The sequence below is a fragment of the Lycium barbarum genome, chromosome 3 (assembly GCF_019175385.1).
Source record: "Lycium barbarum isolate Lr01 chromosome 3, ASM1917538v2, whole genome shotgun sequence".
Taxonomy (NCBI): Eukaryota; Viridiplantae; Streptophyta; class Magnoliopsida; order Solanales; family Solanaceae; genus Lycium; species Lycium barbarum.
This window is the reverse complement of record NC_083339.1, coordinates 128,367,781-128,381,705: the sequence shown is the minus strand read 5'-3', so window position 1 is coordinate 128,381,705 and position 13,925 is coordinate 128,367,781. Positions and strand designations below refer to the sequence as shown.

The window sequence follows — 13,925 nt, the reverse complement described above, 5'->3', positions numbered from 1 at the left end:
ATTTACTTTGTTAACCAATTGATAGTAACTATGGTTACCGTTGCTCTCTCACTTCTGCCCTCTTTTTCTCACCGCAAGCAAAATCCTTTCTTACCTGTCCAATCTCTCCAAAAGCAGAACAAGAAGATGCAGATTGCCAAAACAACTGTTATATCCCGTACTTTTGTACGCTGAGTTTGTTGTAAGTTAATCGACATAAGTTCAAGGATAAGATTATTTTTGAGGTTTTATTTTAACAAGTGATAAGTAAATGTCGTGTTGGTTCTGGTAAGTGTCATTTTGGTTCTAGTTAAGCAAATCAAAAAGTATAAGTTTCATCGATGTAACATCCCGGGCTTACGGGCTATGGCTTGAGTCGCTCGACGTATATAAGTAGACTTGAGTCCCAGAGAATTTCGATCACATTCGATTATGCAAATAAAGAGCTCGTTGTATAAGAAGATGAAGTCCCGAAATGATTTCAGACTTAAAAGTGTGACGACGATGGTTGAAAATAATATTTGTGTGTGGCAAATGACACTATGAACTAGTGCTGCATCACATGAGCATAATAATGAGTATGAAGTGTATTAAAAATAGTTATTACTTAAATGAACTGATATCAGGAAATTAATTATGTGGGTAATTAGGTTAAAAGGGGGATTGTAGTGGGAAAATTAGTTAATGGTTTGCCGGATAAGCACTATAAGGATTTCCACGTGTCTAATGACTAAGGAAGTGCTAATGACTAATATTAACAATTGCTTACGTGGCAGCTTGGTGAAAAATGTTAATTGATGTGGGCCCACGGTTATGGAGAGTATTAATCTTGATAGCATCCCATTCAATTAGAGAATTCTTTCACATGTATACAACAATTTCTCAAGCTAGACATTTTCTTACAAAATGAAAGTGGGCAGCAATATATTTTCCTAAACCAGCAGCTACGTAAGTTGTAATTGGGTAGCAACAGACGTTTTCAATTTCAAATACTCCCCCCGTTTCAATTTATATGAACTCATTTAACTGGGCACGACATTTAAGATAGAGGGAAGATTTTTGAAACTTGTGGTTCAAAATAAGCCTTGAAAATTTGTGTGGCTGTAAATCATTCATAAAGTGAATTTGTTTCCAAATTAGTAAAGAGGTCATTCATTTTGGCACGGACTAAAAAGGAAATAGGTTCAAACAAATTGAAACAGAGGGAGTATGTTTTTCTCATGAAGCAACATTCGGGTTTTGCTAGCAATCACCGCTTCGATCTCGTTGTTCTGAGACGTTGTTAAATCTGGGTTTTTCTTCAAAGTGAAGTAAGGTGGAAGAAGAAGAGTTCTTGGCAAATAAGATTAAACTCCATTGTGTGCAGCATTGGGAAGTATTGTAGCTTGAGGAGATTGAGGTATGTTAAGGTTAATTCTTTCCTTCTTTTGGCATGTTTTATGATGAATCTAGATATATATATGAAAGTTATTCCATGAAGATTCCGCTTTTAATAAGCAGAGACATCTAGGATATTCATGTCCTTATGATATCGTTCACGTATGTTATATATCAGATTCGTACAACTTATAGTAATAAGGATGATATTCATAACGTAATCGGAGGTATAACGACCTTACGTCACTCTGAAGGAAGTTCTAAAGATTTGAAGAGGGTTCCTTAATCCTTATGTACTTTCATAAGAGCAGGATATGAGGTAGTATGTAGGTATACATAGTACGTACACAAGCTTGATTAGAGTACTTTAGTTACCACTGAGCTGGCCGGTTGGGCCGCGATGTACCTTTAGTTACCCCCAAGATAAGCCGGATGGATAGATATGTACATACCATCGGGCTATAGCCGGATGGGCAAGCGTGAGTTACCACCGGATTATAGCCGGATGAGCAAACACGTATTTACCATTGAGCGACGACCGGATGGGCAGTTATGCGCTCACTGTCGAGCTACGGCTGGCGGGGCAGATATGTCATATGCATTTACCACCGGGATACGGCAGGCTGGGCAGTTATGCGGTTACCATCGAGCTACAGCCGAGTGGGAATTTACCACTAATTAGTGGGCAGTCAGCATCACGACGATGAGGTGACCTCTCTCTCTCTGTATATATAGACACACACCTACGGGATTATAGTAATATACATGTTATGGCTCTCAGCGGTAAGTCAGAGGTTATATCTTAATTCTTATCCCTCTTATTCATAGCATGTTATTGTTATGTTTCATTTTTGCCTTACATACTCGGTACATTATTTCGTACTGACGTTCTTTTGCCTGAGGACGCTGCATTCATGCTCGCAGGTTCGGATAGGTTGTCAGGAGGATTGCACCAGTGGAATTTGCCGTGTACCAGCTAGCGTGGTAAGCTCCATGTCATTCGAAGTTACCGGGGTTAGAGTTTTGTGTATATGCAGTATGAGTAGGCCGAGGCCCTGACCGTGTTACAACTACACTTTTGTAGATGCTTGTAGACTTGTGTGGTTAGTTTAGTATGGAGGCCTTGTTGGCCCTTATATATGTCTATTATGAGTTGTTACTGCTTACAGATACATATACTGGCATAGTCGGCTGGTAGCTATTCATGTACGCGTTGGGATGGTCCCATCTTGTTGAGTTAGTCAAAAGTATAGATGTTGCAGTATGAGGCCTCGTCGGCCCAAATATGATATTATGTTTTATAGGTTGGCCTCTGGGCCTTATGCGTCTTCCGAGACATAGAGGATACGAGTTACAGTTTGATTTGCTCGGCCTAGTAAGGTGCTGGGTGTCAATCACGCCTCACTTAGGTCGGAGTGTGACAACAACAAAATCATTCTCCTTTTTTTTTTTTACCACCATTTTCACACCAAGAAAGGGAAGAAAATACATTTCATCCAAGTCTCTCAATAAGAAGACAAGAACAAAATTGAATGGATGCACTTAAGAGTTATAAAATTTCCGAAGTCTAAGCAAGGTGAGCCCATTCAACTACTATGAATAAGAAGAGGAAACTAAAATTTAAAAAATTCAATCTTGAATTTAAGAAGCGTTTTTGTCTTCCTGAAAAGCTTTTTCAATTTGGGGTTATTTTAAAACTATGAAGGCCCAGTAAAGGTGATAAAATGGTGGATACTTGGATTTGGGGTTTTTGTATGGACTTCACTATCTTTTTTTGGGTTTTCTTTCTCTTGTTGTTCTTATAATTGTAATCTTCAATTGAGGCTACTCTCTCCATTTCAACATTTCTCTATGAGATTCTTCCTCGTACATGGTGAACTTCACAGAATTAAAGAATATTATGAAATTTAAGTTTTCCAAATTTGATTTACACAAGTAAAAGTTGGCGACCGTTGCATCTAATTGCTCTAATTTTTGGAGAGCTTTGAGAGTGAGGGAAGGATCTTTTGATGGCAGTGAAAAGAGAGAGAGAGAACTGCTAGCAACTATGGTTAATAATATTTAGTTAATAAAGTTAATCTAGTCCCTTAGATAGTTAATGGGAGACGTGTAAGCCATATAGGGTACCACTGGAGAAACTGGATGGATCCGTACTGGAGGGGATCCAAATCCCGTTAGACCTACTAAAGTATAGCAGTTGGGCTAGCTTGTTACTTTACTCAAGTACACACGAAGAATCAAGTCTTTCACGAGGGCCCAACACCTGCGAGGATAACCTGGCCCATTGCTTAACATTGTTAACCTGGCGCTGCTTTCATAATCTTTGGGTCGTTGACACTTTTGTCCCTATTTTGTGCTGGTTTTTAATTTTTGTCCCTCATAACAAGCCACCTTTTTTTAGAGCATGCGTTTACATTTCGCATCATAATATTCCATAAGCTATGCCTCGCATGACTTTTTTCCTTAAATAATTTATTCCCGCTTGACATTAGTGATTTGCTAAAGCGCAAAAATTAAAGACCAACCTATTTGAAGGACAAATCGTGCAATTTTTGCTACAAATTATAAGAGAATTTGGCACCGTATGATAAGTTGGCCCACTAAATGGTATAAATTTCTCAAGTTTGTGAAAATGGCACTCCATAGCTAGGATAGGTTTGGCAAACGCTGAGGTGTGGTTGTGGGGCAAACCTGCTTGAACCAGCAAAGACTTCAACCCGTTACCGCCCCGCTTAGCATAATTTGCTATTTTCAACTAGCACTGTCCCGCCCCGCTTCTGTTTTTTTTTTTTTTTTTGAATATATGATATTAAATTCTGAAATTCATTTAAAACCTGATGAAAGATTATGAATGAGTCAATTCTCTAAGATGTTTAGTTTTGTCAGCCAGTTTTTTTTTTTTTTTCAAAGAAAACTTTACTTAAAACGAGATTATCTTAAGGCCATGATGATATGACCAACAACAAAATATAGCAGACCAATTCGTGCTCAGTACAGCCATCATTTTAGTTGTGATACTTAATTAAGTTATTAATAGTGACTTCCCCAATTTCATTCGCATCATATATCTTTTCTGCCATAATGTAAAGAACACATTAAAAAGAACGACCAATTATGACTTCCTGTGTTTCGTTAATAATTAATTATACGAAGTTTTCGTTTTTAACTAATAAATTGTGTGATTCAATTTTTTTGTTTTTTAAAAGTTAAAATTATGTTTAAACCCTCACTGCATCAGATTTTTAAAAAATGTATATATTTTGAACCCTTCCTGTTCCACAACTTTTAAACCCAAACCGCCCCGCATAGTCTTAAACCTACACCACCCTGACCACTCCGTTTGCCATCTCTATTTTTTTTTTTTTAAATCAATTGTAAAGAAACACTGAAATTGATGTTACAAAAGATCACCAATTTACAGCTCCTCATACGGTGCAGCTCTTTAAGTATTTTACAGAATCATGAGTACAGAATTAACTGCTTCTCATTGCATCTGATTGGATTCACAAAGTAACAACAATTCTCTAAGATAAGAGTGCCGAGGTTCACAGAGAAGTTAGATCGTCAGCAGTGTGCAGATCATACATTGCTCTGTTTGTATAACTTGGTGTCAAGAACTTGCTTTCCACACATTGCACATACTCCTTTACTATACGCACAGGTATGACAATACTTGCCATCTTGATGCACTTGTTGCTTGCAAATACTGCACTTTGTATTTCCATAAGGTGTCCACCTTTTCTTCTTGGAGAGGAGTTTGTTCTCGTTAATTTTACGGCCACCGCCTTCAGTAGTGTTGCTGGCACCTTCTTTCCATTTATCTGGCACTATCACCTTCGACAACTTCTTCTCACACTTGTCGCAAACCATAATTGTAGTTGGCGAGCTTGATCGAAATATGAAGACAATTTCTAATTACTCTAAATTCGTAATTGGGGGAAGAAGACGAATAATTGTTGAGAGTTGATTATTTATTTATATGTAAAAACGGTGCGGTGGAGCTAAGCCCGTTAACCGGTTTGAACCGGACCGGTAACCGGTTAGGAAAAATCCATTTTTTTCCTTTCACTTTCCTTAAAGCCAAATGTGTCTTTGAATATAAGTTCAATTATTTTGTGGTCCTTATCAAGTAGCGCACAATTTTAATTAGGTTCTAATTGAAAATTTTGAGACTTGCAGTAAAATAATGTAAGCAGTTGCATAAAAAAAAAATTGGAAGTCGTTGTGAAATTGTTTATAAGTAATAATATTTATTGTGAACTTATATTTCGTCATAATCACGACATTTCCATTTAAAATACAATCATTGTCCAAACCGCTTTGGGCGTTGTAATATTATCACACCACATAACTAAATAAGAAACTATATTACTAAACATACGGGAACGAAGGGGGAAGTTGGATTTGGAAAGTGAGGCAAAGGCCATTGGCAGTGAGAAGTGGACTGACACATTACTATTTACTAGCTGCATAGTTTGTATACGTTTTGTAATAAATATTTTGCTATGTTTGGTAAATTAGAAAATACTGTTATCTTTGGAAAATATGGATCTAATTTCATATGTATAAGAAATTGTTTCAAAAGTAAAAGAGCGAGTGTTAGATTCAGCCATGGAAGTTAGCTTGTGGGAGAAGATATTTTGGGAATTTTCAATACAATGTGTATTGAATGAACTGTACAAAATATACAAGTATATATGAAATCAACAGCACTAACTAACAACTAATTCTGGTACTAACTTCTGAATAGGTTAACTAACATCACTAACTTTCCAATATGTACACATTAACCCCTAAACTATATGTAGTTGTCTAATACTCCCCCTCAAGCTGGAGGGTGTAAAATATTCAGCACACCAAGCTTGCCAAGTAGAAAATTGTGTTGAGCAGAATTCAAACTCTTTGTTAGCAGATCAACTTGCTGATCTATAGTAGAAATGTACTTTGTTTCCAACAGCCCTTGTTTAATCTTCTCTCGAACAAAGTGACAGTCGATCTCTATGTGCTTTGTGCGTTCATGAAATATAGGATTAGCAGCAATTTGCATTGCTGATTTACTATCACAGAAAAGCACCACTGGTTTAGCAATTTGGACTCCAAGATCACTGAACAATCCCACCAACCAAGTAATTTCTGCCACAGTCGTGGCCATACTTCTATATTCAGCCTCTGCACTGCTTCTGGACACTGTGGCTTGCTTCTTTGACTTCCATGAGACTAAGGAATCACCAAACTTCACAAGATATCCACTTACTGACCTCCTCGTTACTGGGCATGCTGCCCAGTCTGAATCACAAAATGTAGATAAGGTATCAGTGGCATTAGCTTTCAATAAAACTCCCATGCCTGGTGCAGATTTCAGATACCTTACTACCCTCATTGCTGCATCCATGTGTGACACTTTGGGGAATTGCATGAACTGGCTAAGGCTTTGTACTGCATAGCTAATATCTGGCCTTGTGATTGTCAGGTACAACAGCTTACCAATCAGTTTCTGATAGCTAGTAACATCATCTAGCAACTGGTCACCTTTAACCCCAACTGAAGCATCATATTCAACTGATGTAAGTTTCTGGTTAAGTTCTAAGGGTGTGGCAGCTGGTTTAGCTCCACTCAAGCCCATATCTGAGATCAATTCAAGAGTGTACTTTCTCTGATTGAGAAGAATCCCATCCTGAGATCTCAAAGCCTCAATTCCTAGAAAATACCTCAACTCACCTAAATCTTTGACTTTAAACTGCTGGTGAAGAATTGCCCTGGCCTCATCTATCAATTGTTTGTTGCTTCCTGTAAGAAGATGGTCATCTACATAAACAAGGATAACAACAATGTCCTTCCCAGATTTCTTGGTAAATAAGGAATAGTCATAAGCACTCTGACAAAAACCACCCTTAACCAATGCTTCACTAAGTTTAATATTCCATTGTCTTGAAGCTTGCTTAAGCCCATAGAGAGACTTGTGCAGCTTGCATACTTGATACTCCCCTTGTCTGTGAAAGCCCTGAGGCAACTCCATATACACCTCTTCATAGAGGTCACCTTGAAGAAAGGCATTGAAGACATCCATTTGCCAAAGAGTCCAACCTCTAGAAGCTGCAAGGGCTATCACAGACCTAACAGTTACCATTTTGGCAACTAGAGAGAATGTCTCATGGTAGTCTAAGCCTTCCTTTTGACTGTAGCCTTTAGCCACCAGTCTGGCTTTGAATCTCTCAACATCCCCATTAGCATGAAACTTGATCTTATAGACCCATTTAGAGCCTATAGCAGTTTTACCTCTGGGCAAAGGCACTACTGACCAAGTACCATTCTCCTCTAAGGCTGACACTTCTTGTTTCATGGCAGTGATCCACCTTTCATCAGTACAAGCCTCTTTGTAAGATTGAGGTTCTTTTAGGACTGAAAAACCAGACAAGTAATCTCTGTACTGCTTCTTGATAGTGTGATAGGACAAGAAATTTGATATAGAGTGTGGATGTGCATCTGAGGTAGGTTTGTCCATGACATATTGTTCCATCCAAATGGGAGGTTTCCTTACCCTAGCTGATCTTCTTGCATCAGTGGCAGCCTCAGGTGCTGAAGTTGGAGCAAACTCAGCAGGAGCATCAACAATAATAGGAGTTGGTGCTTCCTCAGAACTAGCAGTGGGTGCTGGAGTCCTACCAGGATCAGCAATACCATCAGGAGTTGGGTGTGCAGTGGTGGCAGCAGATGTATCACCAGGACATTCAGCCAGAGGTGGATCATAAGAATTAGTAGGAGGCTCATGATCACGAGAAACTGAAGCTGATTGATGCTCAAGGTCTGCAGTAGGTGCAACAGCAGGTGTGATTGGTGAAACACCAGATGACCAAGGATCAGTAGTTGAGTCAGCAGGCTGCAAGGTGGACTGTGGCATAACTTTGAAGGGAAATTCAGATTCCCTAAATAGAACATCCCTACTAACCAAAAAATCATTAGTTAATGGATCATAAATTCTATACCCTTTTTGAGTAGTAGAATATCCCATGAAAACACCTTTTCTGGCCCTTGACTCAAACTTGTCATTCTTCACTAGTTTTGTAGCAAAGCACAAACATCCAAAGACCCTTAGATGGTCAAGAGATGGTTGATGACCATGTAGTAACTCATATGGACTTTTCCCATTTAAGATTCTTGTGGGCAACCTATTGATCAAATACACAGCTGTTTGAGCACACTCTCCCCAGAATTGAGCAGGAATTTCAGCCTGAATTTTCAAGGCCCTGGCAGTATCTAAAATATGCCTATGTTTCCTTTCTACTACCCCATTCTGTTGGGGTGTGTAGGTGCAACTACTTTGATGAATAATTCCATTAGTTTTCAACAAAGTGTCCCACTGTTTATTGAAGAATTCAGTGCCATTATCAGTTCTAATCATTTTTATAGTGGTGGCAAACTAATTTTTAACCATATACAGAAAATGCTGAAAAAACACAAATGATTCACTTTTCAAGTGCATCAAAAAAATCCATGTGGCTCTAGAGAAATCATCCACCACTGTAAGGAAGTAATGTTTATCATCATGTGTTGGAGTCCTATATGGACCCCAAACATCCATGTGAACAAGTTGAAAAGGTAAGGTACTTCTCTTCTCACTTAGAGGAAAACACAATCTAGATTGTTTTGCCAAAGGACAAACAGTACATTTATTTTGCACAACTACATCTACTTTATTCTTCAAGAAAGTAATATGCTTCATGGCAATGGCTGATGGATGTCCAAGACTTTTATGCCACAAGCAGCAACTTGCTTCAGTTCCAGCTGTAATATTGACATGTCCTGCTACCTTCTTGTCTCCCAATCCTTTTATTATGTATAGACCACTGTTCTCCTTACCAATCCCCCTCACCCTGCCATTGTAAAGGTCCTGAAATATGCAGAATTCAGGAAAGAAAAGGGCAGAGCAACATAAGTCCCTAGTCAGTTTAGAGACTGACAACAAGTTGAACTTAAACTCAGGGACATGGTAAACATTAGTCAACTCAGCATCATCTGATATACTAGAACTTCCAACATGTGTTATATCTGCATTCTGTCCAGTAGGTAATCTAATTTTTTCTCTGTGATGAGCTTTTATTAGTTTTATGTTTTCTAGTAAGTGCAAAGAGGAGCTAATATGATGTGTTGCTCCTGAGTCGACAATCCATTCATCATTTAACATCTTGGGAGAGGAAATATTGGAAGAGAAGGAAATAACAGTACCTGCCAGATTTGCTTGTGGCTTATTACCTGCCAAGCTACCACTGGCATGTGCATCATCTTTTCCTCCTTCCTTTTTGAGCAAGTTCAAAATCTGCTGATATTGTGTAGAGGTGAAGAATCCACCTTGTTCCTGCAACTGACCATCAGGTGCTTCAACATTGACATTATTAACCATACCTCTCGGTTGAACCTTCTTTCCTTTGTAGTCTGCTGGATATCCATTAACCTTCCAGCATTGCTCTATTGTATGTCCTCTCATCTTACAAAATTCACAGAACAAATGTTGTTTTTGCCTTTTATAACCCTGACCTCTGCCTATCTGCATAGCCATTGGATCCATCCTCTCATTTGCAACATTCACTCCTACCTTTTGTTGACTTTCATCCTCGACTATCATTGCATACGCTTGATTCAAGGATGGTTCTGTGGTTTTCATAAGGATCTGCCTACGAGCAGTGTCATAAACATCACTGAGTCCACTCAGAAATTGGAGAAGTCGTTGTCTCTGAAGATGTTCAACATAATCCTTTGACCTTTCACAACCGCAATTTGGTGAAGGAGATACAGCATCATATTCAGCCCACAACTCCTTCAATTTTGTGAAATATACAGGAACAGAGTTGTTACCTTGCGAAATAGTGGCAATTGCTCTGTGTAGCTGGAAAACACGAACTCGATTCACCTTGTCAAAACGCTCTCGAAGATCTTCCCAAACCAAATTCGCATTTGTCGCATATACTATACCATTGAGTAGATCGGGTGACACGGTGTTCATTATCCATGTATGAACAATAGCATTACATGTGTCCCAATCCTCGTGTAGAGTTTTGTCAAACGCTTCCTTCTTACACTTACCAGTCACAAACCCTAATTTCCTCTTTGCCTGAAGTGCGATTTTCATCGACCTGCACCATAGCCCGTAATTCTCAGATCCTGTTAGCTTTACAGGTATCAAAATTGAACTTGGCGTGTCTGATGAATGCACATAAAGAGGATGAGTGTGATCAATTTGGTTTTGTGTTCGATTTTGTGTTTGAGCTTGATTTTCTACCATTGCTTCCACCGATATTAGAATTAATTTGTGTGAAGAAATTGAGTTGCGATTGTGTGCGGAAGAGAAATTGTAGAAGAATTTTGGATCGCAAACTCGAACGGATCAGTACCGCTCTGATACCATGTTAGATTCAGCCATGGAAGTTAGCTTGTGGGAGAAGATATTTTGGGAATTTTCAGTACAATGTGTATTGAATGAACTGTACAAAATATACAAGTATATATGAAATCAATAGCACTAACTAACAACTAATTCTGGTACTAACTTCTGAATAGGTTAACTAACATCACTAACTTTCCAATATGTACACATTAACCCCTAAACTATATGTAGTTGTCTAATAGCGAGAATACTATTGAACAAAATGGTTGGTCTACGACTCTACGTTACCTAAAATTCCTCGTCCAAAAACAAAATGGCAGAAAGTCGAGAAACACAATTTGAAAGAAAGAAAAACGTGGGATAATAGTGAAAATATAGTGAAAGTTGTACAAGTCATGTATTTCGTCCATTATATTCAACGATAACAATTTTTAAAAGCAATGAATTATTAAAGTTTCAAAGGTATAATGATAGGAGCAATAGTTAAGTAATTAAGTAATTAACTTTATGCAAGTGATCAAACTAAAGAGTCTCAATCTACTTTTGTTAATTGCTTCGGTAAGTCCTATGCCCTGTCTTTTCATATCATTGCTTCAAGAATCGTCCTTTAATTATGCAATCATGTTTTGTGACAATTCTTATCTATACGTTAATATTTTATTCTTGAAATGGTCGAACGAAGAAATATTTTATTTTGTGGCTCACAATTGATATTAATTGTGTGAGGCGTTTTTTATTTATTTCACTAGTTGATGGATTCAAATCTTATACGTTTGAATAAGTCTGATCTGATCCAAAGGAATATGTGTATTACCATTGGAGAGAGAAAATGATATAGTAGGAAAAATTGATCCTTTAAGAAATAAATCTTTGTCATAAATTAAATGTAATGTAATGACAAATAATATTACCTAACATTTTTTGTGACGATTGACAGGGGATAACATAGAGCTAGACTGGTATGATTCAACCACAAAAAACAATGAGAAGGAAAAAAGAAAAGAAAAAAAAGGGAGGAGAAGATGGACTGATGGAGAAGGAGGAAGACGAAGGAGTTTCTTGGCTGGAATCTAAAATTGTTGTAGTGTTAACAAGGCCCAAAAAGAAAAAATTATTAACCAAAAAGGGCCAAAAATTAAACGGTTGTCCTTTCGGAGGACAATCAACGTAAATTCATGATGTTTGAATGGGTTAATGATCCGCTTATTTATTAACTCGTTCAATTCAGTCTATTTAAAAGTTGGTCTGACTTAGGATAATTATGTAGCCTAGATTGACTCATGATAAAGCTTGTCAAAATATTTTTACAAAATTTTGTTTGAAATGTTATCACCATAATAAAGAAAAAAAAGTTTCGCTAGTTTCACTTGGTAAGTCAGGAAATTATATAAAACAAACCACAAAACGAAAACTTGATAGGAGCTGGATATGTTGGCCCACCACCTATTGTTTAGCCATTATGGCTTTTAACTTTTAGCTTATAAGTTATTTTTAAAAACTCAATCCAAACACCCTGTTAGCATCTTGTGGAAATAAGGTGGAGAGCGATGATTAATACTTCCTTCATTGAATTTTATATGTCCCTTGCATTAGAGATGATTTTTTTTTTTTTGAATTTGTTCATTTTAGCAAGTCAAGAGAAATTTATTATCTTCTTTCAATATTATCTTTATCATTGAATAATTAAATAAAGTACTAGTAGTCAAAATTAGATTTTCAAAACACCATTAATAAGGTAATTTAGTAAAACAAACCTCTAATAAATATTCGTTCGGTTCACCTTTACTTGTCTACTATATATACTAAAAATAAATTTTCACTTTTACTTGTCTACTTTAGCATATTAAGAAAAAAACATAAGTCTCATTTTTCGTGTTTTACCGTTAGCATTGGTTACTTATTCTCCAAATCATTATGGATATTATGGTAAAAGTGAAAAGTGAAGAAAGGAGTAGTTTTTTAAGGGGAGTACCAAGTCGACGAAGTAAAAAAGAATTTCAAAGCGGGGATTAATAAATTCAAAATCTAGCTTCTTTATTCATAAACAGTAGTAGTATTATAGAGAGTGAATTACCGAAAATATAAGACAAGTGATAGATCCACGCACATAATTTAGAAAGGCAGGTTAAGAATTATTATCGGGAGAAATCAACTATGCATCACTCTTCTTGACTTTCTTGAACCCAAACGATAAAGGCTTGTTAGTGAGAGCAAGACGTGGGACTTGCACGCCCATATCTTCACAATCGTTAATACTGCAAGTTGGACAATACGTTAACTTGTAAGAACCTGGTCTCTCCGTTTTAAATTTCTCAATCTTGAACCAACTGCTTATGTTTCCTAAAGTACCACCAGTTACCACGAACCTAAGCCCCTTTGCCTTTATGTCGGGATCACTAACTTTCCAAACACTTTCGTTAACACATAGACTTGTAGTAGTTGGATCTGAGAACATGATATTAATGTCATTCGTTTCGCGTACGACATTAAAAGGTGCAGGACGTGTAGGGTTCTTAGTAAAGAATCTCACGGGCGTGCCTTCCTTATAGTAACCGGAGATCTCGATGATGCCGTTTGGGCATGTGGTGTTTTCAACATAGATTAAGTAAATCTTTCCGTTACTAAGGAGAGTATGAATAATGTACTCTTCCCCGATCTTGACCAGGTCCCTGTGCAGGTCCTGGACGGGGACAGGAAGACCATTAATGTCGTCGTCAGTAGTGGGCAGGAGAATGGAATCGGTAGAAGTGAAAGGATTGGGCTCCTCTCCATTTCCCTTCTCTCCATTTTTCTCAAGTTCTACCATATATTAGAGACAAATGGCATGGGTTAGAATTAATGGTTAAGATTTAATTGACTAAAACAAAGCTCTAACCATGATTTATATAATTAATAACTTATCCATAAATATATTAAAATATTTTTTATCTCTTCCTATTTTAATATTCCATTTTTTTTCAATTATGACAACTCTTTAATGGATATATTTTTCAGAATATAGACAACTCTTTCAGAAATATATCATTGTCGATTGAATAATGGGGTCTATATTATGTGAATTAATGAGCATCATAATTGGAAAAAAAAACGGAAAATATCACCAATTGAATAATTGGGTCTATTTCTGCGTAGCAAAAAATAAATAAGTGGCAAAAAATAATCAGGTAAATCAGAAAAGATATTTTACTGG

General features: G+C 37.2%; 2 protein-coding genes across 2 annotated transcripts; both read right to left on the bottom strand.

Moving 5' to 3' along the window:
• Window positions 1-4,725: 4,725 nt before the first annotated feature.
• Window positions 4,726-5,283, bottom strand: LOC132634155 (uncharacterized). Its single transcript, XM_060350450.1, has one exon. The coding sequence runs from the start codon at window positions 5,224-5,226 to the stop codon at window positions 4,936-4,938; it is 291 nt and encodes a 96-aa protein (XP_060206433.1). The 5' UTR covers window positions 5,227-5,283; the 3' UTR covers window positions 4,726-4,935.
• Window positions 5,284-12,773: 7,490 nt separating this feature from the next.
• On the bottom strand, window positions 12,774-13,541 carry LOC132631327 (cysteine protease inhibitor 5-like). The gene has a single exon (XM_060346913.1). It carries the CDS (start codon window positions 13,539-13,541, stop codon window positions 12,888-12,890), a length of 654 nt encoding a protein of 217 aa, XP_060202896.1. The 3' UTR covers window positions 12,774-12,887.
• Between the last annotated feature and the right edge of the window lie 384 nt (window positions 13,542-13,925).